The sequence below is a fragment of the Lepus europaeus genome, chromosome 7 (assembly GCF_033115175.1).
Source record: "Lepus europaeus isolate LE1 chromosome 7, mLepTim1.pri, whole genome shotgun sequence".
Classification (NCBI taxonomy): Eukaryota; Metazoa; Chordata; class Mammalia; order Lagomorpha; family Leporidae; genus Lepus; species Lepus europaeus.
Genome location: NC_084833.1, coordinates 321906 through 343889, shown reverse-complemented (window position 1 = coordinate 343889; position 21984 = coordinate 321906). Strand labels below are relative to the sequence as shown.

Genomic DNA, 21984 nt, shown 5'->3' with positions numbered 1-21984 from the left:
TGGGGCCCCCCTGGCGGCCGCTCGCCGCAGCTCGCAACGGGGCCAGCAGAGGGCGCCCTCGGCCTCCCTCGTGGCCCGGGAGGCGGGGCCCAAACTCGGCTGGACTCAGGCCTCTTCCCCGCCCGCTGCCCGTTCTGGGGTTTGCGTCCCCGCAGAGGAGCGGGCAGCCGGGGAGCCAGGATCATCCCGCGATCACCCCCTCCCCGAAACAGACACATGGCTGCGGGGAAGCTGAAGGTTTAATGACAGGGAGCCCCCGCAGCGCCCGGGGCGGGCACACCAGCCAGCGGCCAGGGACAGGGCCCTGCGGCCTGAGGCCGGGTCAGAGCAGGCTCCGGGCTCTGCGGGGAGGGGCGGGCTCCGAGGAAAGGACTTGTGTCCAGTCCATCCTCGGCCCTTTAAGGGGCTCGGGGCTCGGCGTGCACCCCACCCTACCCTGCGCCCAAGTCCTGTCCGGGAGCCTCTGCCCGGGCTGCCGCTGGCCGGGGTGCAAGGGCGCATCCGCAGGGGAGGCTGGGGGGGGCAGGGGAGGCCACAGGAAGAACCCCCCACTTCCGGGGATTCTGTGGTCTGCAGGGGCTGGCACCGCCCAGCGGCAGCTTTGGCTGAGGCCCGCTGGGGCTGGGGTGGCAGAGCCGCTGCCCACGGGTGTCGCTGGGCGGGAGGTCACATCGCCTGCAGGCCCTCGGCCAGGGGCAGAGCCCGGCTGGGCACCGCGCCCCATTCGCGTCCTTGGTAGGAAATACACGTGCGAAAACCGCGCAGCGCGCACGGCTCGGCCCCTGCAGACGCGCGCCCCGCGCCACAGGTGTCTAGCTGGCGCCCCGCCGCTGGTTCTTGGAATGGAACTTGCTCATGAGCTCCTCCAGCTCCGACCCGCTCTGCTGCTTCTACGAGAAGAGACGGGGTGGCCTCGGCGGGGGCGCGCGCGCCGGGGAGCCCGGGAGAGCCCGCGCGGGGCGCGGGGCGCGGGGCGCGGGGCGCGGGGCGCGGGGCGCGGGGCGCGGGGCGCGGGGCGCGGGGCGCGGGGCGCGCGCTCACCTCCAGCACGGCCTTCTGCACCGTGAGCTGGCTGTACACGCGGGCGCCCTCCTCCCCGCACACCTTCCTCAGCTCGTCCTTGTTGAGCGAGAAGAGTTGCGGGCCCGTCAGGATGCCCAGGTTCTCCACGACTCTGCGGGCGGACGGGCGGGGGACAGTGAGGGCGGGCGGGGGCGCGCCCGCCGCCCCCGCCGCCCCCCGCCCCCGCCAGCCCCGGCCCGCCGCTCACCGGGCGCTAAAGGCCTTGGCTTCCAGCCAGGCGCGGACCTCGTCCGGGCCGGAGTCGAAGCTGAGCGGTGGGTGCACGGGGGCGCTGCGCTCGGCGCGGGGGTGGCGCGGAGGCTGCGCGCGGATGTGGTTGATTTTGCGCACCAGCTCGTCGTTCACCTCGTCCATGTGGTGGATGAGCTCTGGGGGGGGGGGGGGCAGCGGGCTCAGCCGCCAGCCCGCCGGCTGCTCCCCTCCCCGACCCCCCCCCCCGCCCCGCACAGCACCCGCTCACCGTCTTTGTTCCCCGCAAAGCTCGGGGGCAGCTTGTGGGTCGGGCTGGCTGGACCCCAGTACTTCTGTCCAGCCTGCGGGGTGGGGGTGGGGGTGTCAGGCGCTCCGCCCACCGCTCCTCCCGCCCTGCCCCGCCTCCCGCGCCCGGGGGCCGGATCCCCAGGCCAGCCCGGGACAGTGCCTGGAGCGGCAGGGACTCCAGCGCAGACGTGGCTGCCCCTCCCCCGCCCCTGGCAGGGGAGGGGTAGGATGGAGCCCCGGGCAGGCGGTCACCTCGAGCGGGCCAGCCGCGTCCTCGGGCCGGGCCTCGGCCAGGATGTTGCAGGGCACGTAGCCGGCCTGGCCACTGCGATTGCGTAGCTTCCACCACTGCCGGCCGTCCTCCAGCACCTGCGGGCAGCCGCGTGTGAGGCCCGCACACCCCACCCCGCCCTGCCCACAGCTCCCACAGGTCCCCGAGCGGGCCCTGCAGTCCGGGGCCTTCCCCACTGGCCAGTGGATGGAGACCCCTGCCCCGCCAGCCCCCAGCTCACAGGGAGCACTCCCGGGGCCCTCCGCAGCCTGGCCTAGCCCCCTGCCGGCCCTGTAGCCCGTGCCTCCCCTCCCCCGCCCCTTTCCCTGGGGGCGGGCCGGCCTGGATTCCACCGGGTGGGAAGGGGCTCCTGCACCAGTGAGTGACAGCCCGGCCAGGTCCCCTGGAGGGTCCCCACCTGCCAGAGGCTGCTCAGCCAGGGGCCCGGGCTGGAGCTCGCCCGTGGGGGCCCGTGGGGGTTGGGATGCAGCCCCTCACCTCCAGGACCTCATCCTTCAGCACGGACAGCTCGCTGGCGTTGCGGGCGGTGAAGTCGTAGAGGATCCTGACGTACTTCGCCATGGCCGGCGTGGGCTGGTGGCCCCTGCGTGGACAGGAGGGGCTCAGCGCAGGGCTGGGCCGGGCCTTCCTGGTGCAGCTGCCTCAGCTGCACAGCGGCCCAGGTCACAGCGCAGTGAGGCTGCGCTCCTCCGCCCGGAATGAAAACTGTGACAGCCCCAGAGCGCTGGGCCGCGGAGCTGGGCGGGGCTGGCCCCAACCCAGGCCACCTGGGGGCCTGGGGGGGGGGCGGGGATCTGGAGCCCACAGGGTCACGGCTGCGTGCTGAGAACCCCGCACCTGCACCCCACACAGCAAGCCTGGGCTGCCCGGTCAGTGTGGCGCTGGCCACAGGGCAGCTCCCTGGGGAGGGGGCAGCAGACAGAGTGAGCATGCTTCTCACCGCTGCCCTGCCGGGGCAAGCGGCGTGGCGGGCCTGGTTACCACGTGGGAGACCTGGACAGAGCTCCCAGTCTCTGCCAGGCCCAGCTACTTGGGGATGGATGGAGACCTCTCTCTCCCTCTTTCAAGAAAATAGTCAGCAAATCACAAAGGAGGGCCGTGTTGTGGCACAGCGTGTGCGCCTCGCCTTTGCGTCCCGGCTGCTCGGTCTCCCCGCTAACACTCCTGGGAAAGCAGATCTCGGCCAGGTGCTTGGGCCCCTGCCGCCTACGTGGGAGACCTGGATGGAGCTCCAGGCCCCAGCCTGGCCCAGCCATGCCCACTGTGGCCATTTGGGGAGTGAACCAGCAGATGGAAGATCTTTCTCTCTGTCTCTCCCTCTCTCTCTCTCTGTCATTCTGCCATCCAGATAAATAAATAAATCTTTAAAAAATAATGAAATACAATGTAGGCTGTGGCCCCTGCCCCTGGAACCGAGTGCTGGGGTCTGGTGGTGAGAGACGCTCCCCAGGCAGGCCCTGGACCAGGCCCCAGAGCAGAGTGGGTGTGAGAGAGTGTGTGGGGTGGGGCAGGGAGGTGAGGGCCAGGTCAGGTAACAGGAGTGACGGCTCTGGCGTGGGCACATCCTCGCCCTGGGACCTCCGTGAGCTCAGCAAAGCCCTGTTTACTTCCAGGTCACCTGCTCCAGGTGTTTTCTTACAGCACCAGGGAGGGACTAAGGCAGGAACCTTCTCCCCTTGACTCACAAGGAAGCGAGGAGGCAACGAGGGCTGAACCCCCACTGGTACACAGCGCTGTGGCAGCTCCCCACCATCAGCGGCGAGGGCTGAACCCCCACTGGTATTCTGCGCCATGGCAGCTCCCCGCCATCAGTGGGCAGGGCTGAACCCCCCACCAGTCCACAGTGCCATGGCAGCTCCCCGCCATCAGCGGCGAGGGCTGAACCCCCACTGGTATTCTGCGCCATGGCAGCTCCCCGCTGTTGGCAGCCTACACACGGGAGAGCCCCTGTGCTTTCGAGAGTGAGGGTTGTGCCCTGAGGGGGGCTCACCTGTGACCATGTGTGGGGCCAGCGGCCAACAGGGCCTCCCCCGGGGGCGTGGGCTCAGGGGCAAGGCTGTGTTTCAGGGAGTTGCGGAAGGACAGTCGGCTCCCTGGAGTCAGCTGTGGGGAAAGCAGAGGCTGTGGGTGTGCAGGGCCGGGAAGGAGGGAGGGACCAGGCCAGGGCCAGGCCGGGGCCGCAGGACCGGGGACTTGGGGAACCAGCTGTGACGGAGGCATCACCAAGACAGAGCCAGACACCCGGGCGGGGCCATAGGGACATGGATGGGGCTGGGGGCAGAGGAGCAGCCCAGCTCTGGGGAGGGGTCTCAGCCGGGGTGCAGTGGGGCTGCGGGGACTCTGACCTCAACATCCAGGGCCGGGGCCAGCCCCTCCACCTCCTGGACACCCAGGAAGGGCCGTGGAGACGTGGACAGGGGCTGTGGGCAGAGGAGCCAGCCCCAGCTCTGGGGAGGGGTCTCAGCCGGGGTGCAGTGGGGCTGCGGGGACTCTGACCTCAGCATCCGGGGCCGGGGCCAGGCCCTCCACCTCCCAGGGGGCCTCCTGCAGCACGTCCAGGGGTGGCTCCCAGCCGCTGTGGAACTTGGGCACGTAGAGGAGCACCTGTGGCTCCCGTGGCCACTCGGCACTGGGCGGAAAGTCCTGGGGGTCAGTGGCAACCCGGCCAGAACCCCCATCCGGGTGTACCCACTCCTTCCCCGCCACACGGTACCGGGGCCTTGTCCAGGTCTCGCCCAGCGACTCCCACAGTGCCATCTCTTTGGGCACCAGGTGGCCGCGCAGGAAGCCCACGGCATCCCTGGACAGCAGGGGGCTGGACACAGAGCGGGCGATGTCGGGGCCCCCGCAGGTGTTCACGATCTGCGGTACAGCGGGGTTCAGATGGGCCCCAGCCCCTCCACCTTCTGCCTGCAGCTCCCGGGGCCTCAGCCCTCCAACGATCCGCCCCTGCGCCCCCAGCACCAGGTCCAGGGGGGCCTAGCTCCTCCCACGCCCCGCCCCCACGCCCCCAGCACCAGGTCCAGAGGGGGCCCGGCCCCTCCCACGCCCCGCCCCCGCGCCCCCAGCACCAGGTCCAGAGGGGGCCCGGCCCCTCCCACGCCCCGCCCCCGCGCCCCCAGCACCAGGTCCAGAGGCCCGAAGAGGAAGTGCACAAGCTCCGCTGCGCTGGGGTTCTGGATGTGTTTCCGCAGCTTGGCCTGGGCGGGGACAGGGGGCAGGAGGACAGGTGAGGGCGGGGACAGGGGGCAGGGGGGCAGGTGAGGGCGGGGACAGGGGGCAGGGGGACAGGTGGGGGCGGGGACAGGGGGCAGGGGGACAGGTGAGGGCGGGGACACGGGCGGGGACAGGTGAGGGCGGGGACAGGGGGCAGGGGGACAGGTGAGGGCGGGGACACGGGCGGGGACAGGTGAGGGCGGGGACAGGGGGCAGGAGGACAGGTGAGGGCGGGGACACGGGCGGGGACACGGGCGGGGACAGGTGGGGGCGGGGACAGGGGGCAGGGGGACAGGTGAGGGCGGGGACAGGGGGCAGGGGGACAGGTGGGGGCGGGGACAGGGGGCAGGGGGACAGGTGAGGGCGGGGACAGGGGGCAGGGGGACAGGTGGGGGCGGGGACAGGGGGCAGGGGGACAGGTGAGGGCGGGGACACGGGCGGGGACACGGGCGGGGACAGGTGGGGGCGGGGACACGGGTGGGGGCAGGTGAGAGCAGCGGGCCGGAGGCGCCGCGCACCAGCAGGTTGAGCGCCAGCTTGGTCTTCTGGAAGCAGTCCACAAACTCGCTCTCGGATGGCGGCCGCGCCCGCAGCGTGAGAACGCCCTCTGCGGGTGGCGGAGCCGTGAGCCGCGGGCGCTGCGCGCGGTGCGGGCGCTGCGAGCACAGCCCCGCGGCCCCTCCACGCCCGCGCACCTGCCGGCCCCTCCCCGCCCGCGCGCACCCGCGGCCCCTCCCCGCCCGTGCGCACCTGCCGGCCCCTCCCCGCCGCCCGCGCGCACCCGCGGCCCCTCCCCGCCCGCGCGCACCTGCCGGCCCCTCCCCGCCCGTGCGCACCTGCCGGCCCCTCCCCGCCGCCCGCGCGCACCTGCCGGCCCCTCCCCGCCCGCGCGCACCTGCCGGCCCCTCCCCGCCCGCGCACCTGCCGGCCCCTCCCCGCCCGCGCGCACCCGCGGCCCCTCCCCGCCCGCGCGCACCTGCCGGCCCCTCCCCGCCCGTGCGCACCTGCCGGCCCCTCCCCGCCGCCCGCGCGCACCTGCCGGCCCCTCCCCGCCCGCGCGCACCTGCCGGCCCCTCCCCGCCCGCGCACCCGCGGCCCCTCCCCGCCCGCGCGCACCCGCGGCCCCGCCCCGCGCGCACCTGCCGGCCCCTCCCCGCCCGCGCGCACCTGCCGGCCCCTCCCCGCCCGCGCACCCGCGGCCCCTCCCCGCCCGCGCGCACCTGCCGGCCCCTCCCCGCCCGCGCACCCGCGGCCCCTCCCCGCCCGCGCGCACCTGCCGGCCCCTCCCCGCCCGCGCACCCACGGCCCCTCCCCGCCCGCGCACCTGCCGGCCCCTCCCCGCCCGCGCACCCACGGCCCCTCCCCGCCCGCGCACCTGCCGGCCCCTCCCCGCCCGCGCACCCACGGCCCCTCCCCGCCCGCGCACCTGCCGGCCCCTCCCCGCCCGCGCACCCACGGCCCCTCCCGGCCCGCGCGCACCTGCCGGCCCCTCCCCGCCCGCGCGCACCTGCCGGCCCCTCCCCGCCGCCCGCGCGCACCTGCCGGCCCCTCCCCGCCCGCGCACCTGCCGGCCCCTCCCCGCCGCCCGCGCGCACCTGCCGGCCCCTCCCCGCCCGCGCACCCGCGGCCCCTCCCCGCCCGCGCGCACCCGCGGCCCCGCCCCGCGCGCACCTGCCGGCCCCTTGCGGCCCTTCTTCTTGCCCCTCTTGCGCTGGTTCAGCTGCTTGAACGCCTCGGACGCCTTCTGCAGCCGCGCCACGAACCACTCGATGTCGTCCAGGGCGCAGTTGAGGATTTGCTGCGGTGCGGGGGCAGGGGTCAGCGGCCGGGGCCCCCTCCGCGGCAGGGGGACCGCCCCGCAGGAGCCCGGCCCGCACCCACCGTCTCCTTCTCGATCTTCTGCGCCAGCGCGGCCCGGGGCTCCTCGTCCTGCGAGTCCTGGCGGCGGAAGCCTGGCGGGGACAGGGCAGCTGCGGCCCCCGGCCCCGACCCGCCCCGCGCGCGCCCCGCCCCCCGCCCCCCCCCCGTCGCGCACCTGGCTCGCCGGCGGGCGCCCAGGCCCCCACGCGGTTCCTGGCCTGAGCCGACTCCCCGCCGAGGCGCTGGAAGGGCACGGGGGCCGGGCCCTGCGGAGGGGGCAGGATCGACTGCCGCTGCCGAATCTTCTCCTGGTGGCCCCTGGCGGCACAGAGCCCGCCCCGCTTAGCCGGGCCGGCAGACCCCGGCCCCGCCCGTCCGCCCCGCGAGGCCCCGCCCTACTTGAGGGTCTGCGGCCGCGTCTTCTTGCCCAGCCGGCAGTCGGCCAGCGCGCTCTCGATGTCCTCGTGCACCAGCTCCGCCTGCGGGCCCGGGCGCGTCAGGGCGGCGGGCGCAGCGCGGGGCCCACGGCCGCCGCCCCCCCGCGCGTCCTCACCTCCACCTCGTCGCAGTGGAAGAAGTGGACGTCGGGCTTGGTCTGCTCGGGGTCCTGGCACACGAGCAGCAGCACAGACGCGTAGCGCAGCTGGTTCAGCACCGTCTGGCTGAGCTGCACGGTGGCCAGCGGGAAGTTCTCCAACTCCTCCTGCGGGCGGGCGGTCAGGCGCAGCGGGCACACGGCCACCCGCGACTCGCGGCACAGCTGTGGGCCCCACCCCTCCCCCTCCTCTGCCCCGGGCGGCGGCCGCACCTGGGACTCAGCGTCCAGCAGCCGCACGCAGCGGTCGTCCACCTGCAGTAGCATCTCCTGCGTCCAGATCTTGTCCTTGGAGCTCAGCTGCACCAGCTTGCGGATGGCGTCGTCCACAGACGCGATGGCCTCGCTCTTGTCCATGATAAACGTGGCGAGGTGCTGGGGAGGGGCGGGGCCACTGCTGGGCTCAGCCCTGCCTGCGCTGAGCCTTAGGTGGACATCAGTGGGGGCCGTAACCAACCCCCTGGGCCGTGCTGTGGGCTCCACTCTCCCAGCCCCCTCCCCACTGGGCTCCCGGTGACCACTGGCCTTTGCCAGACCAGACCCTGCTCCTGTGCCTCGGCAGGCACAGCCGCAGCCCTGGGGGCGTTCGTGCCTGCTGGGGCGGGGCTCTGCAGGCTGGTTTGCTGCTGTCTCCCAGCTCTCCCCGCGGCCCTGAGCGTCAACCTGGGCCCTCACTGAGCCACAAACCCGACACAGACTGGGGCACTCAGACACTAAGCTCGAACACGACACCACGGAAAGGCCCCCGGAGGACACCTGGGCAGCTCCCCACGGCCTGCTCCGTGGGTGCTACCTAAGCAAAAGCAAAACCTGACACCAACGAAGCTGCAGGAGACAGGATCTCTGCCCGGTCCCTAAGAAACGCCACGGAGGGAAGCCCAGCCCGTGACGGTGGGCGGACACAGGCAGCAGGAAGTTTCCTCACAGAGGGGACAGCGTTCACCCCAAGGCCGCAGAGGGCAGGAAGCGTGGAGAAGCGGCCCGGGCTTGAGCGGCGAGGCCACGGAAACGGACTCGGTGACTCCACTCAGGAGCCTGCGCCCCGGGCCCTGCGGCTCTGCTGTTTGGGCATGGATTGACCGACACAAAGAGGCCTGGTGTCACCCCCGCGGGCTCCCACCCCGCACCTGGCCGGCCTCCGCCGGACAAGGCGGGGACACACACCTCCCCCCCAGCTCCCACACGTGTCACAGCCAGGCCAGCCAGCCTAGGGGCCAGCAAGAGGGGACAGAGAGAGTGGACAGGAGCTCCCAGGGGCTGTGTGCATGAGGCCAGACACACCTGGAACACACACTGTTGGGAGAGACCAGCACAGCCAGGGGGATACAGCCAGGCCACTGGACACAACCAGAAGGCAGAGCCAGGCCCCTGACCACTGGACACAACAGGAGGACAGGACCAGAAGCTCCTGGCTCCTGCTTTGGCCTGGCCCAGCCCTGGCCATTGTGGCCATCTGGGGAATGAACCAGTGGGTGGAAAACCTCTCTCTCTCTCCCTCCCTCTCTGTAACTCTGTCTCTCAAATAAATAAATAAATAAATCTTTTTTTTTTTTAATTTTTTGACAGGCAGAGTGGATAGTGAGAGAGAGAGAGAGAGAAAGGTCTTCCTTTGCCGTTGGTTCACCCTCCAATGGCCGCCGCGGCTGGCGCGCTGCGGCCAGTGCACCGCGCTGATCCGAAGCCAGGAGCCAGGTGCTTCTCCTGGTCTCCCATGGGGTGCAGGGCCCAAGCACTTGGGCCATCCTCCACTGCACTCCCTGGCCACAGCAGAGAGCTGGCCTGGAAGAGGGGCAACTGGGACAGAATCTGGCGCCCCGACCGGGACTAGAACCCCGTGTACTGGCGCTGCAAGGCGGAGGATTAGCCTAGTGAGCCGCAGCACCGGCCATAAATAAATCTTAAAACGAAACAGGACACTGCCAGGGACGCCTGCATCCCATATCGTAGGGCCTGGGTTCAAGTCCCAGCCCCGCTTCTGAATCAGCTCCCTGCTAGTGCACCTGGCAGGCAGCAGTGAGGGCCACGTGCTTGGGCCCTGCCACCCACAGAGGAGACCCAGAGGGAGCGCCTGGCTCCTGGCTTCAAGCTGGCCCAGCCCTGGCTGTTGTGGGCACTAGGAGAGTGAACCAGCTGTCTGTCTCTCGCTTTCTGCCTTTGAAATAAATAAAATAAAGAAATACAAATTGGGGCTGGCATTGTGGCACAGTGCAAAGCCAGCTTCCCGTAGGAGAGTCGGATCAGGTCCCGGCTGCTGCTCTTCCGATCCAGCTCTCTGCTGTGGCCTGGGAAGGCAGCAGAGGATGGCCCACGTGCTGGGGCCCCTGCACCCGCGTGGGAGACCTGGAGGAAGCTCCTGGCTTCTGGCTTGAGCCCGGCCCAGTCTCAGGGTCATCGCAGCCATTTGGGGAGTGGACCAGCAGGTGGAAGACCTCTCTCTCCTCCTCTATCTTTGTAATTCTGGCTTTCAAACAAATAAGTCTTTTTAAAAAAGAAATAAAAACTTAAACGTGAAAGGTGCAAGGGCAGGCATTGGCCTAGAGGCTAAGGCCCAGGTGAAGACACCTTTATATACTTGAGAGGCAGAGTTACAGACAGAGAAGGAAGTCTTCCATCTGCTGGTTCACTCTGCAATGGCCAGGGCTGGGCCAGGCCGAAGCCAGGAGCCAGGAGCTTCCTCCGGGTCTCCCACGCGGGTGCAGGGGTCCAAGCACTTGGGCCATCCTCCACTGCTTTCCCGGGCCACAGCAGGGAGCTGGGTTGGAAGAGGAGCAGCCAGACTTGAACCTGTGCCCACATGGGATGCTGGCACTGCAGGCAGTGGCTTAGCCCACAGCACCACGGTGCCAGCCGCTTGACCACAGCTTTCTGCCAGTGAGGACCCTGGGAGGTGCAGTGGTGGCTCAAGTGTCAGGGTCCCTGCCCCCCACCTGGGAGCCCTGGGCTCTCACCTGGCCCATCCTGGCTATGGGGAGTGAACCAGAGGATGGGCGCTCTCCCTCCGTCTCTATTTATTCAAATAGCATAAATGAATAACTAAAAAAACCAAAGGGGGTCATCACCACAGATCCTAGAGACGTGAAGGGAATTCGTAGCCAGAATCTCCCTACAAAGAACGCTGCACCCCCAAAGGCCCCCAGGGGGCCCTAGAGACCACGTGAGGAAGAAGCAACGGCAGACGAAACAGCGAGGCCCTGACACACCTGCCCAGGTCTGTCTGTTAGCACAGCAAGGGGTCAGACACCTCCAACGAGCCAGCCCGACCGACGCCCCAGCGGTCAGCCCTGCCCCACCAGCGCCAGTCCCGGCTGCTCCACTTCCTGTCCAGTTCCCCTCTGATCGCCTGGGAGGGCGGCAGAGGTCGGCCCAGCTTCCTGGGCCCCTGCACCCACGTGGGAGACCTGGAGGAAGCCTGGCCCAGCCCTGGCTGTTCCGGCCCCCTGGGGAGTGACTCAGCGGATGAAGGCCCCTCTCTCTCTGTCTCCCCGCTCCCCGGGTCTCTGGCTTCCAAGTCAGCAGGTCTGGTGCTGCCCTGAGCAGAGGCTGGTGGGCGGTGGGCGGAGCAGCCCCACGAGGAGGCTGTGTGTAACGCCGTGGACGCTCACACGGGCGAAAGGCTGTGCTCTCTGCCCCACACCGTGCAGAAGCAGGGGTTCCAGCGGGCCACGGCCCCCACGGCGGGACGGCAACGGCCTCTGAGAACGGAGGGCGACCGAAGGCCATCAAAACCGGACCACCGAGCGGCTGGAGGCCGCCCACTCCCGCCCCACTCCTGCTCACGCTGACCCCGGGGGCCCTGCCACCCCCGCGGGAGACCTGGACGGAGCTCCCGGCCCCTGGCTCGGGCCTGGCGCGGCCACTGCGCCGGCAGCTGGGGGCTCTGTGTGGCTCAGCATTTCGGGGCGACAGTGGTGGTGGCACAGCTGCAGGGTACCCCGCTTGACTCACCGCACAAGACGAAGGAAGCTCACCCACAGACACGGGCCTCGGGGATCAGGGTGGGCCTGGCCCGCGCCCTCGGGGCCCCGGGCGGGAAAACCCCACACACTGCCCATCCCTGCTGGCCTCTGGGAGGGCAGAGCCAGGCCAGCTTGGAGCAAAGTCCAGGCGCCCGGCCAGGAGACCCCAGGCGGCTCCTCACCTCTGAGGGCAGAGTCCCGGGCAGAGAGGTGCTGGCATTGCTGGGAAGGACCCGCAGGGCACCTCTATTCCCGGGCCACAGGCTCCGAGCCGGCAGCCGCCGCCCACTGGGCCACACAGCCCAGCAGGAGGGCCCTGGTCACGGCCCAGGCTGCGAGGCCTTGGGGACTCCTGGAGGCTCTTTGTACCCATTCCACAGAGGAGGAAGCCGAGGTGTGGGAGAGACGCCCCATCACTGCAGCCGGGGCCACGCAGGCTCCCCTCTCCCACAGCCCCTGCCCCAGGCCGGCCAGCTCCCAGGCACAGGAGGGCTGTGCCCAGTGGGAGGCAGACCCTGGACTGGCGGCGACAGCTGAAGGGATTGAGACCTGGGTGGAGTTGCCGCTCCTGGCTTCCGCCTGGCCCGGGAGCCTCCCCGCCCTGTGTGTCCTCTGCCTCTCAGGACTCTGGTTATAAAACTCGGACAGCGCCTCCTTGGCTGACCACAGAGGGGTCACCTCCACATCCAGGCCCCGTCCCGGGGACACAGTGCCCAGGAGTCTCCAGTACTGGTCAGTGGCGCCCGGGCGGGATTCCTGCGGCCCTCACCAACAGCGCCCCCTGGGGGAGGGAAGCGGCTGCCGCAGGTGTCAGCCTGGGCCTCCCCTCCCCTGCGGGCCCGGGGGGCCTCACCTGCACGTGATACTGGGAGGTCTCCTGCATGATGACGTTGGAGTTGGAGTATTTCTTCCTCTGTTCTGATGTGGGGAGACTCAGTCAGTCCAGGGGACGGGGCCACCACAGGGGACAGAGTCAGGGTGAGGGGTCGGGAAGCCCCCCAGGGTCCTGTGGGGGGGCAGCGGCCGCCTGTGCCTGGGGGGCTGCCCCCACCGTCCTCACAGCTGCCGGCTACAACCCCCCCGCACCCCTCTTACTTTCCAGATGGGGGTGTTCAAATGGGGGGTGTGGTGGGCTGGGGGCAGGGACTCAGGCTGGGGCACGAGGCGGGGCTGGGGGAGAGTGGCCAGCCAGCCCCCCCCCCCCGCCGACACCTGGCGGCTCACCACCCCCCGCCCGCGATCAGGTTCCTGTGAGCAGCACGGGATCAATATTGATGCTCCCTGAATTATTTGTGAAGGCCGCTTCCCTTACGGGTGGGGGAGGGGCATCTTGCGGCCGCCTGGAGCACCAGGGTAGCCGGGGTGGGGGAGCCCCGAACCTCACTCACCAAACAGGTCCTTGGCACTCATCTTGGCCACGCCATCGGACCGGCCCAGGCTGCCACTGCGGGGGAGGGGCAGGTGAGGCCACAGCCGGGGCAGGGGCACCCCTCCCTGGGGACCCGCGGTGGGCATGGGGCTCGGCTCACTTGGTGGCACCCGGGCAGCAGCTCACGGACCCTGAGTGGCTCATGGCGTCCTCGGTCCTCAGAGGCGGCGGCCGGCGGTGCAGACCTCAGCCCGGTCCAGTCTGGAGCCCGGGGCCCTGCTCACAGCTGAGTGGACAGGGGAGACAAGCTGACGCCTCCTGGCCTGGCTGGGGCCTGGGCAGGGGTCCTCAGGAAGCAGAGCCCCTGCCCTGGGCCCCGCCTTGCCCCAGACCCTCTGGGTCTAAGCGGGCTGGGGGGTGCTGGGATGACAGCGCCCAGGTCCTGGGGGGCCAGCGGGGCAGGAGGGCGGGGCTGTGGAGAAGCAGCCTGGAAGAAGTCCCCGCCCCAGGCCCCGTCCCTGCTCCCCCAAGGCCTCTGCCTCCGTTGGCCCTGCCCAGGGATCGTGCCCCTACACAGACTGGCCCCTGGCTCCCTCTTCAGCCTGGGGACCCTCGGGGGGCCTGAACAGGGTGTGTGCACGGAGTCCTGGGGTCCCAGCCACCCAGAAGGCTCCCTGCGGGGAGGGTCCCGGCCAGGACAGGACCCCTGACGGGAGGCCCAGCAAGGGGGAGTGGGCGGGGCCAGCACTGCTGCCCAGAGGGGTGTCTGGCCCCTCCCTGGGGTGTAGCGAGCCTGTGTCCCCAGCTAGACTGATGTCCTGTGGGCTGCTGGGCAGGGCTCTCCTGGGGTGTCCGGGCATGGCCCAGGGGGCTTGGCCGGATTCCTCTGTCCACCCGTCCGTGCAGTATGTCCGGAATGTTCATGACCTCAGTGGGTGAGTCCCGGTGTTTGCTTAATGAAATTCCTGGCTGGCTCAGCCAAGGTGCTAGCACGTGGGGCCAGTGTGCACGTGTGCGCGCACGAACACGCACACACACGCGGCAACACAGCAACACCACAGATACACAGACACCACATACAACACACAGACACCACACACATACACACAGACACCATACACAACACACACACAAATACCACACACAGCACACACAGACACGGTACCCTCACATACACACAACACACATCAACATCTCACACAGATACAGACACCACAAACACACGCAACAACACAGCAACACCATGTATACACAGACACCACACACAATATACACACACAGACACGATACACTCACATACACAGAGCAACACCACAGATACACAGACACCACATACAACACACAGACACCACACACATACACACAGACACCATACACAACACACACACAAATACCACACACAGACACGGTACACTCGCATACACACAACACACATCAACATCTCACAGACACAGATACAGATACCACAAACACACGCAGCAACACAGCAACACCATGTATACACAGACACCGCACACAATATACACACACAGACACGATATACTCACATACACAGAGCAACACCATAGATACACATACACAGATATAACACACAGACACCACACACATATCAACACACACAGCACACACATACACAGCACATACACGTGCAGACACAAACACCATACGCACATGTACACGTATCACATACGTCAACACATACAGACACAGCACACACAGACACCATACACGCACATACACACATCACAACACAGCATACACACACACCACACACTACACACAACACAGATTCTCTCAGATACATGCACACACGCGGGCACACGCACGGGATCACAATACAGTCTTGTGCACACTTCTCACAGGCACACCCCTCCGCCCCCCCCCCCACGGCACACATAGGCTGAGACTTGCGCATGCTGTGCCTTCTGCTCCCTGGGGAGGGGCAGGGGGCATCAGGCCCCAGGTGGGGATCAGGCCCTGGGGTGGGGGTGGGGCCCCAGGGGCTTGGGCCGCGCTTTGGCTCACGGGTCTGCAGGCAAGGCCAGGCATGCACGGTGCCCAGCTGGCCCCACGGGCTCCAAGTTCAAATTCCAGCTCCAAGCTGGGTGACCTTGGGGAGGGGTCAGCTTACTCACAGGGGCTCCTGGCTGCCCTCCAGGAGCTGGGCGGGGCCCTGGGGTAACCCTGGGAGGCTGTGAGTGGAGAGACCCCCGAAGGGCCTGGGGGTGTGCCCGGTGGGCCCAGGAGACACGCCTGGCATTCGGTGGCCTGGGGCAGCCGTGGGAGGGGAGGGGTGGGGCAGAGGTGGTCTGGGGTGGGCCTCAGGGGATGACCAGTCTGCCTTCTGTCCCCTGCCGCCAGGGCCTGGGAGCCCTCGGGATCCTCCCTGAAGCACCGGAGGCCCAGCCCGGACCGGAACCTGGTCCTGGAGGCCCTGCCTGGCTCGGACACCCAGGAAGTGCCAGGTCGGGCGCAGGAAGCCCCTCTCCCTACCACCCGCGAGCCGACCCGGGGGCTGGGAGGGGGCGGCCGCGTGGGTGAGTCACCGCGGCTGCCTTGAAGACGTCGGTGCGCCCGGCGCCGCCCAGCACCGACGGGCAGGCCCGGCCCGGCCCGGCCTGGCCCCCAGCGCACCGCGAGCCCCGCGCCCGGCGCCCCCGCCCGCGCGCCTCGGCCGAGCGCTCACCTGCTGCCCGCGAAAGTCCCTCGGCCCCGCGTCCGCCGCCGTCCCCGTCTGTCCGCGCCTGGGCCGCCGCGCTCGGTGTCCGCGGACGGGCGGGACGCGCGGCGGGGCGGGGCGGGCCGGACGGGGCGAGGTGGAACCTGAGCGACAGGTTCGGAGTCAGCGGGGTGCACGGGGCGGGGCCCAGAGCCTCGCCCCCGCCCTCCGGCCCCACCCCCAGTCCTGCGCGGCCCCCGACCCAGCTGGGCCCCTCGCCCCCGGCGCGGGCGGCACGGGACCGGCAGGGTCGCCCCGCAGGTGTGGGGGCCCCGGGGTCGCTGCTGGCACTGGCGGCCCGCTGAGGGCCCCAGCCGCGAGGAGGCCACAGGTGTCCCCCGCGGGCCCCAGGTCCAGGGGCAGAGGGATCCCTTTTGGGTTCAGCCCAGCCCCGACCCCCATTGCTGGGGAGAGGCCCGGCTCCGGCTGTGCTGGGGTCAGAGGCGGTTCTGAGCGCCTCAGATGGGCGGGGCCACGCCAGCAGCCTCCAGCCTGGACACCTGAGTGAGGGCGGGGCTCGCCCCCCCCCCCCCGCAAAGGCCCACATCTCTGGGACCCCGGGGACAGGTCGGGCCCCGAGGAGGGCAGGTGCCCCGGGCTGGTAGGCGAGAAGGAAGTGCACACGGGCAGAGGTCAGGCCCAGGCCACGCTGGACCCGCCCTAGGGACCCACAGGCTCTGACTGCTGCTAGGGAGGCCAGGCCAGGTCCAAGGTCCCAGGAGGGCCGGTGGCACCGCAGCTGGGCTGTGCAGACAGACAGGAAGTGGCCCGGGGCCTGCCCGGGGCCGGTGGGGCCTGGCTTCCTGGTTTATGGCCTTTGTGGCTGATCTCCTGGAACACACCTGGATCCCGCTGCCCACGTGACCTCACCCTGCCCCAGCAGCCCGCGCCCGCAGTGGGCAACGTCCACGCCAAGTCAGCGGTCTCATTTGTGCAGCTGTCTCTGCCCCCTCCCCCGCAGGGGGACACTGCCTCCTGCAGGCGGGGGCGGGGCGTGCAGGCCAGGCCTCCTTGGACTGCGGGTGGGAGGAGGCCTCTCCAGCCAAGAGCAGAACGAGCCTGAGCTCCCACCAAGGCCGTGGGGAAGGCGGGGGAGGGGGGGGCAATGACGAGCAGACATCCAAGGGCTCCAACGTTTATTGAAAAAGCGCACAGAACAAGCTCACGGTCTGAACAAGAGGCGCTGGGAGGGGTCAGCTCCGACACCTTCCTGGGGCTGGGGAGGGGTCAGCTCAGACGCCTTCCTGGGGCTGGGGAGGGGTCAGCTCCGACACCTTCCTAGGGGCTGGGGAGGGGTCAGCTTGGATGCCTTCCTGGGGGCTGGGGAAGGGTCAGCTCCAACACCTTCCTAGGGGCTGGGGAGGGGTCAGCTCCAACACCTTCCTAGGGGCTGGGGAGGGGTCAGCTTGGATGCCTTCCTGGGGCTGGGGAGGGGTCAGCTCCGACACCTTCCTAGGGGCTGGGGAGGGGTCAGCTCAGACGCCTTCCTGGGGCTGGGGAGGGGTCAGCTCTGACACCTTCCTAGGACCTGGGGAGGGGTCAGCTCAGATGTCTTCCTAGGACCTGGGGAGGGGTCAGCTTGGATGCCTTCCTGGGGCTGGGGAGGGGTCAGCTCGGACACCTTCCTAGGGGCTGGGGAGGGGTCAGCTCAGACGCCTTCCTGGGGCTGGGGAGGGGTCAGCTCTGACACCTTCCTAGGACCTGGGGAGGGGTCAGCTCAGATGTCTTCCTAGGACCTGGGGAGGGGTCAGCTTGGATGCCTTCCTAGGGGCTGGGGAGGGGTCAGCTCGGACACCTTCCTAGGGGCTGGGGAGGGGTCAGCTTGGATGCCTTCCTGGGGCTGGGGAGGGGTCAGCTCCAACACCTTCCTAGGGGCTGGGGAGGGGTCAGCTCCAACACCTTCCTAGGGGCTGGGGAGGGGTCAGCTCCAACACCTTCCTGGGGGCTGGGGAGGGGTCAGCTTGGATGCCTTCCTGGGGCGCGGGGAGAACCCGGGTCAGCTCAGACGTCTTCCTAGGGGCCGGGGAGAAGCTGCAGCTGGGGGCCCAGGCCCGAGGGCCGCCCGCTTCCTCCACACCTGTTTCTTTAGGAAGCCAGACAGGGCCTGGCCCAGGGCCCCCAAAAGCCCCTGCCCTGGGCTGTGCTGTCCTGCAGGGACCCTGGCCGCTGTGAAGGCACCGGAAACCAGCGAGGAACCACAGGCCTCCCAAAGGGCGAAGCCAGCAGGAAGCGGCCTCTCTGAGCGGCCACGGGGCTCTGTCCTCCCTCGGCCCGAGGGTCAGGGGTGCCGCCCTCAGTCCTGGGCAGACGCTCCCCATCAGCAGCAGGTCCTGGACGGAGGCAGAGGCCTGGGGGGCAGGGGCTCCTCGGTGGCGGCAGCTACCTCACCAAGGCGGCGATGACCACCAGCTGCAGGACAGCCTCCAGGCCGTGCAGCGCCAGGCGTGCGGCCCCGAGGGCCGAGTCCGCCCACAGCACCAGCGTCTGCCGGAGCAGGAAGTGGACGGCCAGGAGGGCGCTGATCGCTGTGAGGGCCAGGCTGGCAGCCAGTGGCCCCTCGGCCTCCGTCAGGTTGCCCTTGGTGCCTGGAGAGCAGAGCGAAGGTTGAGGGAGGCCAGGACCCCCGCTCCTGGCTGGGGCTGGGGGGGGGGGGGCTCCTGCCCGAGCCTCAGCGCCTCTCAGCTGAGACTGGAGATTTGGTTGAAAACTCCTGAAGTACCTGACCCTGGGCTCAGGTCTGCTCTGGACAATTTCAGGAACACCCAAAAACCAAACTGCACATTCACCTGCCTGTTGGGCAGGCCACACCCTCCTGGGATGGCCCAAGGCCCCGTGGAGGAGCCGAAGCGGTGACAGTGAGGACGCTGGCTCGCTCCCCTACACCCCGCGGGGTCCCAGGTCCTAGGACAGGGAGGGCAGGGGCCCCGATTTCTTGGGTTCCTCGCTGGACCCTGGGCCTCACGGGTGGACGTGCGAGGGCCAGGGCCTGGCAGTGGCCTTTGCAGCAACAGGGCCAGGTGCGGTCCAGTCTTGTCTGCAGACAGAGGGGTGTGAGGCCAGGGCTGCAGGCCGGGGCAGGGAGGCATCCACACTCACCTCTGGGCCCCTGGTCCTGGACAAGAATTAACCCCTTCCTTCATGGGACAGCACCTGCAGCTGGGTAGGGGGCCCAGGCCAGGCCCCTCCTCACACGCTGAGGCCCAGGCAGGGGGCTGGGAGCCAGGCCAGCCCCCTCCTCACATGCCGAGGCCCGGGCAGGGGGCCGGGAGCCAGGCCAGCCCCCTCCTCACACGCCGAGGCCCGGGCAGGGCCCTGAAGGCCCCAGGACCCCTGAGCGGTGACCCGAGCAGGTGCCGTGGGTGGCGTCCACTCACCCAGGTGCAGCCGCAGGGCTTCCAGCAGCCCCATCAGCAGGAGCAGAGCCGCGTCCAGGAGCAGGTGGCCGGGCGGGCAGCTGAAGGCCTGACCTGCGGGCACACAGCGGGGCTGCAGCGGCCGGGCGGGCGGCCCCCACGGCGCCCGGCGGGGTGGGGGGGGTCTTACTTTTATAGAGCAGCATCAGGAACGTGGCTGGGAAGTAGAGGGCGCAGAAGGCCTGGCTGAGGCGGAGCAGCGCCTGCAGGGGCGCGGAGGACAGCTGCGCGGTTAAGGGCCTCACTCAGAATGGGGGGGGGGGCCTTCTGCCGCCTGCCCGCAGCCACAGGCACGCAGGTCCGGCCCGGCTGGCCATGGAGCCCGGCGGCCGGCACCCCACCTGGGCTCCCAGTCCCGGGTGGACCCCCGAGGGCAGGAGGGCGGGGCGGCTGCAGCCGGAGGGGAGGGGCATCGGCAGGCCCTGCTGTCCTGCCCCTCTTTGGAGAAAGCTTGTTCCTCTCCGCTTGGGGCAGCTCAGCCCCGGTGGGGGGCGGCGGGAGAGGAGCCCCTGCGCCCCCTCACCGGGAGCTGAGCCTGCCCGGAACCCAGCGCTTAACAGCGGAATCGCGGCCTGGAGGTCTCCGCACCCGCCTGGGGAAGGCAGCAGGTGAGGACCCACGCATCGGGCCCCGGCCCTGACCTGGGAGACCTGGATGGAGCTCCTGGCTCCCGCCGGCTCAGCCCTGGCCGTTGTGGTCACTGAGTGGAGAAGCTGATGGAAGGCTTCTCTCTCTGTGACTTCAATCCATCTTTTAAAAAGATGTATTTGAGAGGCAGAGTTACAGAGACAGAGAGTTCCTCCATCGACTGGTTCACTCCCCAGATGGCCCCAACGGCTGGGGCTGGGCCAGGCTGAAGCCAGGAGCTTCCTCCGGGTCTCCCACACAGGTGCAGGGGCCCAAGCACCTGGGCCATCTTCCACTGCTTTCCCAGGTCATAGCAGGGAGCTGGATGGGAAGAGGAGCAGCCGGGACTTGAACTGGCACCCATGTGGGATGCCGGCACCGCAGGCAGAGGCTCAGCCGACGACGCCACAGCACCCGCCCCCGTCAGTCAATCAGGAAAAGGCAGCAAGGCCGGCAGCTTCCTGGCCGGCAGGTCCCGCGGGCCTTGTGGCAGGATACCACCTCCGAGGAGCCGCTCCCTGCAAGACACAGCGTCCACGGGTGAGGCTGGACGCCCGGTGGCCTTCTCAACACCGACAGCGACCCCCCCAGCAGGAAGCTCCTGTGGGCCCCCTGCAGGCCCCCTCCCGGGCCTCTCACCCGTCCCTGGGGCGAAGCAAAGGTTCGTCCTGGGGCAGACCCAGAGCAGACAGGACACGGAACGAGGGCCTGGAGACGGAGCCCGGACAACCTCTCGCCCGCTCTCCTCTGCACCCATCACCCAGAGCACCCCCCCCCCCCACGCGCTCTGTCGTTTTTATTGAGAGGCAGAGTTACAGACAGAGGGAGAGACACAAAGAATCTCCCATCCCTTGGTTCACTCCACAGTTGGCCACAACAGCCGGAGCCGGGCCAGGAGCTTCCTCGGGTCTCCCACGTGGGTGCAGGGGCCCAAGGACCTGGGCTATCGTCCACTGCATTAGCAGGGAGCTGGATCGAAGTGGAGCAGCCGGGACTCGAACCGGTGCCCATACGGGATGCCTTAGCCCTCTCCACCACAGCGCCGGCCTCTGGGCGTGCCCACCCCACAGGGCTCCTGCGGCCTCTCGCCTCGGTCCTGAGCCCGGTCCCGGGGACGGCCGCCAGGGCGCGCTCGCGTGCACGCCTCACGCCAGCGAAGCGGTCTGGGGGGCGTGCGGGGCGCCGGGGGTCCCTGCGCCCTCCCAGGGCAGACGGCGGGCACTGGGGGTCTCCCTCCCTCCCAGGCTGCCACTGCTACAAAGGGGGAACCCGCTGGACTTTCCGACCGGGCGGGGGCGGGGCAGGTGCTGGCGTAGCGGCTGGGGACCCGGGTTCGAGAACCAGTCGCTCCACTTCCCACCGGGCCGGGTCCCAGGCTCCTGGCTGCCCGGGGGCTGTGACCAGCGGATGGACGCTCGCTCTCTCCCCCTGTAACCGCCTTTCAAATACATCTCAAGCAGCAACAAGAACAGAGCCGGTGAGCGGGCAGCGCCAGGTCGGTCACCCCCGGCCGCCCCAGCCTCACTGCCCAGGCCGCTGTCCGGCTCCGCGGGCCCCGCACCTGCCCGGGCGGGGACCCTCGCGCGCGCCCACGAGCGCCCGACGCACGGAGCGCGTCCCTCAGCCTTAAAGGAGCCGCGCCGCGGGCGGGCCCGAGGGCGTCCGGCTCGGCGGGGACTCCGCGCCGCGCGGCCTCCCGTGTGCGGGATCCGGGCCGCTCGCGGGCTGCTCCCGGGGGCGGCTTTCCGCGGGGGGCCACGGCGTGTCCCAGGCTGGCGGCCTCGCGGGCCCGCTGGAAGCCCCAGCCCGGGACGACGGCGAGGCCCGCTCAGCCGTCACCTCACGCAGCCGCTCACCTCGCCGCGCGGCCGCCATCTTGCCCCGCTCCCAGCGGCCCCTGCGCGGCCTCGGCCATTTTCGCTGCGACCGAAGGGGCCCGACCGCGCCGCGCTTCGGGAGCGGGCGTCCGAGCCGCGACCGAGGCCTGACTCGTCGGTCCGGCGGCGCTCGGCCACTTTCGGACCGGAGGAGGCGGGGAGCCGAGGTTTGGGAGGATTTGGACTCGGGGGCGTTCGGCTCAGATCGGCTTGGCCTCGGGCCATCGGCTCCGTCCGGGGCCGCAAGCGTCTCCCGGAGAGGCCGAACTGCGTCGTCGAAGGCCGGCGAGAGCCCGCCCGGAGCCGGACGTCGCCGTCGGCCGCGGGCCACCGTGGGCAGGGCCTCGCAGGCAGAGAGGAGGGCTCGGGACCGAGCCGCTCGGAAACGCCCGTGCGGCCTCGGAAGCGTTCGGACCGGGCTCGTGCGGCCTCGGAAGCGTTCGGACCGGGCTCGTGCGGCCTCGGAAGCGTTCGGACCGGCTCGTGCGGCCTCGGAA

General features: G+C 69.9%; 2 protein-coding genes across 7 annotated transcripts; both read right to left on the bottom strand.

The window, feature by feature from the left end:
- Positions 1-221: 221 nt before the first annotated feature.
- Positions 222-15651, bottom strand: EPS8L2 (EPS8 signaling adaptor L2). 3 transcript variants are annotated; one of them, XM_062195609.1, is made up of 21 exons: positions 15538-15651; positions 13012-13137; positions 12871-12926; positions 12336-12400; positions 7740-7901; positions 7485-7634; positions 7331-7410; positions 7107-7249; positions 6953-7023; positions 6743-6869; positions 5590-5678; positions 4981-5055; positions 4569-4717; positions 4352-4484; positions 3846-3958; positions 2333-2438; positions 1816-1932; positions 1544-1616; positions 1271-1451; positions 1042-1174; positions 222-890 (listed from the first exon to the last, which is right to left on the bottom strand). In XM_062195609.1, the coding sequence occupies exons 2-21, from the start codon at positions 13053-13055 to the stop codon at positions 813-815; spliced, it is 2145 nt and encodes a 714-aa protein (XP_062051593.1). In that variant the 5' UTR covers positions 13056-13137; positions 15538-15651; the 3' UTR covers positions 222-812. The 3 variants fall into 3 exon arrangements, with proteins under 3 accessions (XP_062051593.1, XP_062051594.1, XP_062051592.1); XM_062195610.1 differs by having other exon boundaries at positions 13042-13137; XM_062195608.1 differs by having other exon boundaries at positions 7485-7901.
- A 1038-nt stretch (positions 15652-16689) lies between these two features.
- Positions 16690-21797, bottom strand: TMEM80 (transmembrane protein 80). 4 transcript variants are annotated; one of them, XR_009866350.1, is made up of 6 exons: positions 21467-21797; positions 19891-20128; positions 19114-19207; positions 18945-19037; positions 17192-18155; positions 16690-17157 (listed from the first exon to the last, which is right to left on the bottom strand). XR_009866350.1 is itself a non-coding variant. In XM_062195607.1 (5 exons), exons 2-5 carry the CDS (start codon positions 19972-19974, stop codon positions 17950-17952), a joined length of 477 nt encoding a protein of 158 aa, XP_062051591.1. In that variant the 5' UTR covers positions 19975-20128; positions 21467-21797; the 3' UTR covers positions 16690-17949. The 4 variants fall into 4 exon arrangements, 3 of the variants coding, with proteins under 3 accessions (XP_062051591.1, XP_062051589.1, XP_062051590.1); XM_062195607.1 differs by having other exon boundaries at positions 16690-18155; XM_062195605.1 differs by lacking the exons at positions 16690-17157; positions 17192-18155 and adding an exon at positions 18169-18604.
- Between the last annotated feature and the right edge of the window lie 187 nt (positions 21798-21984).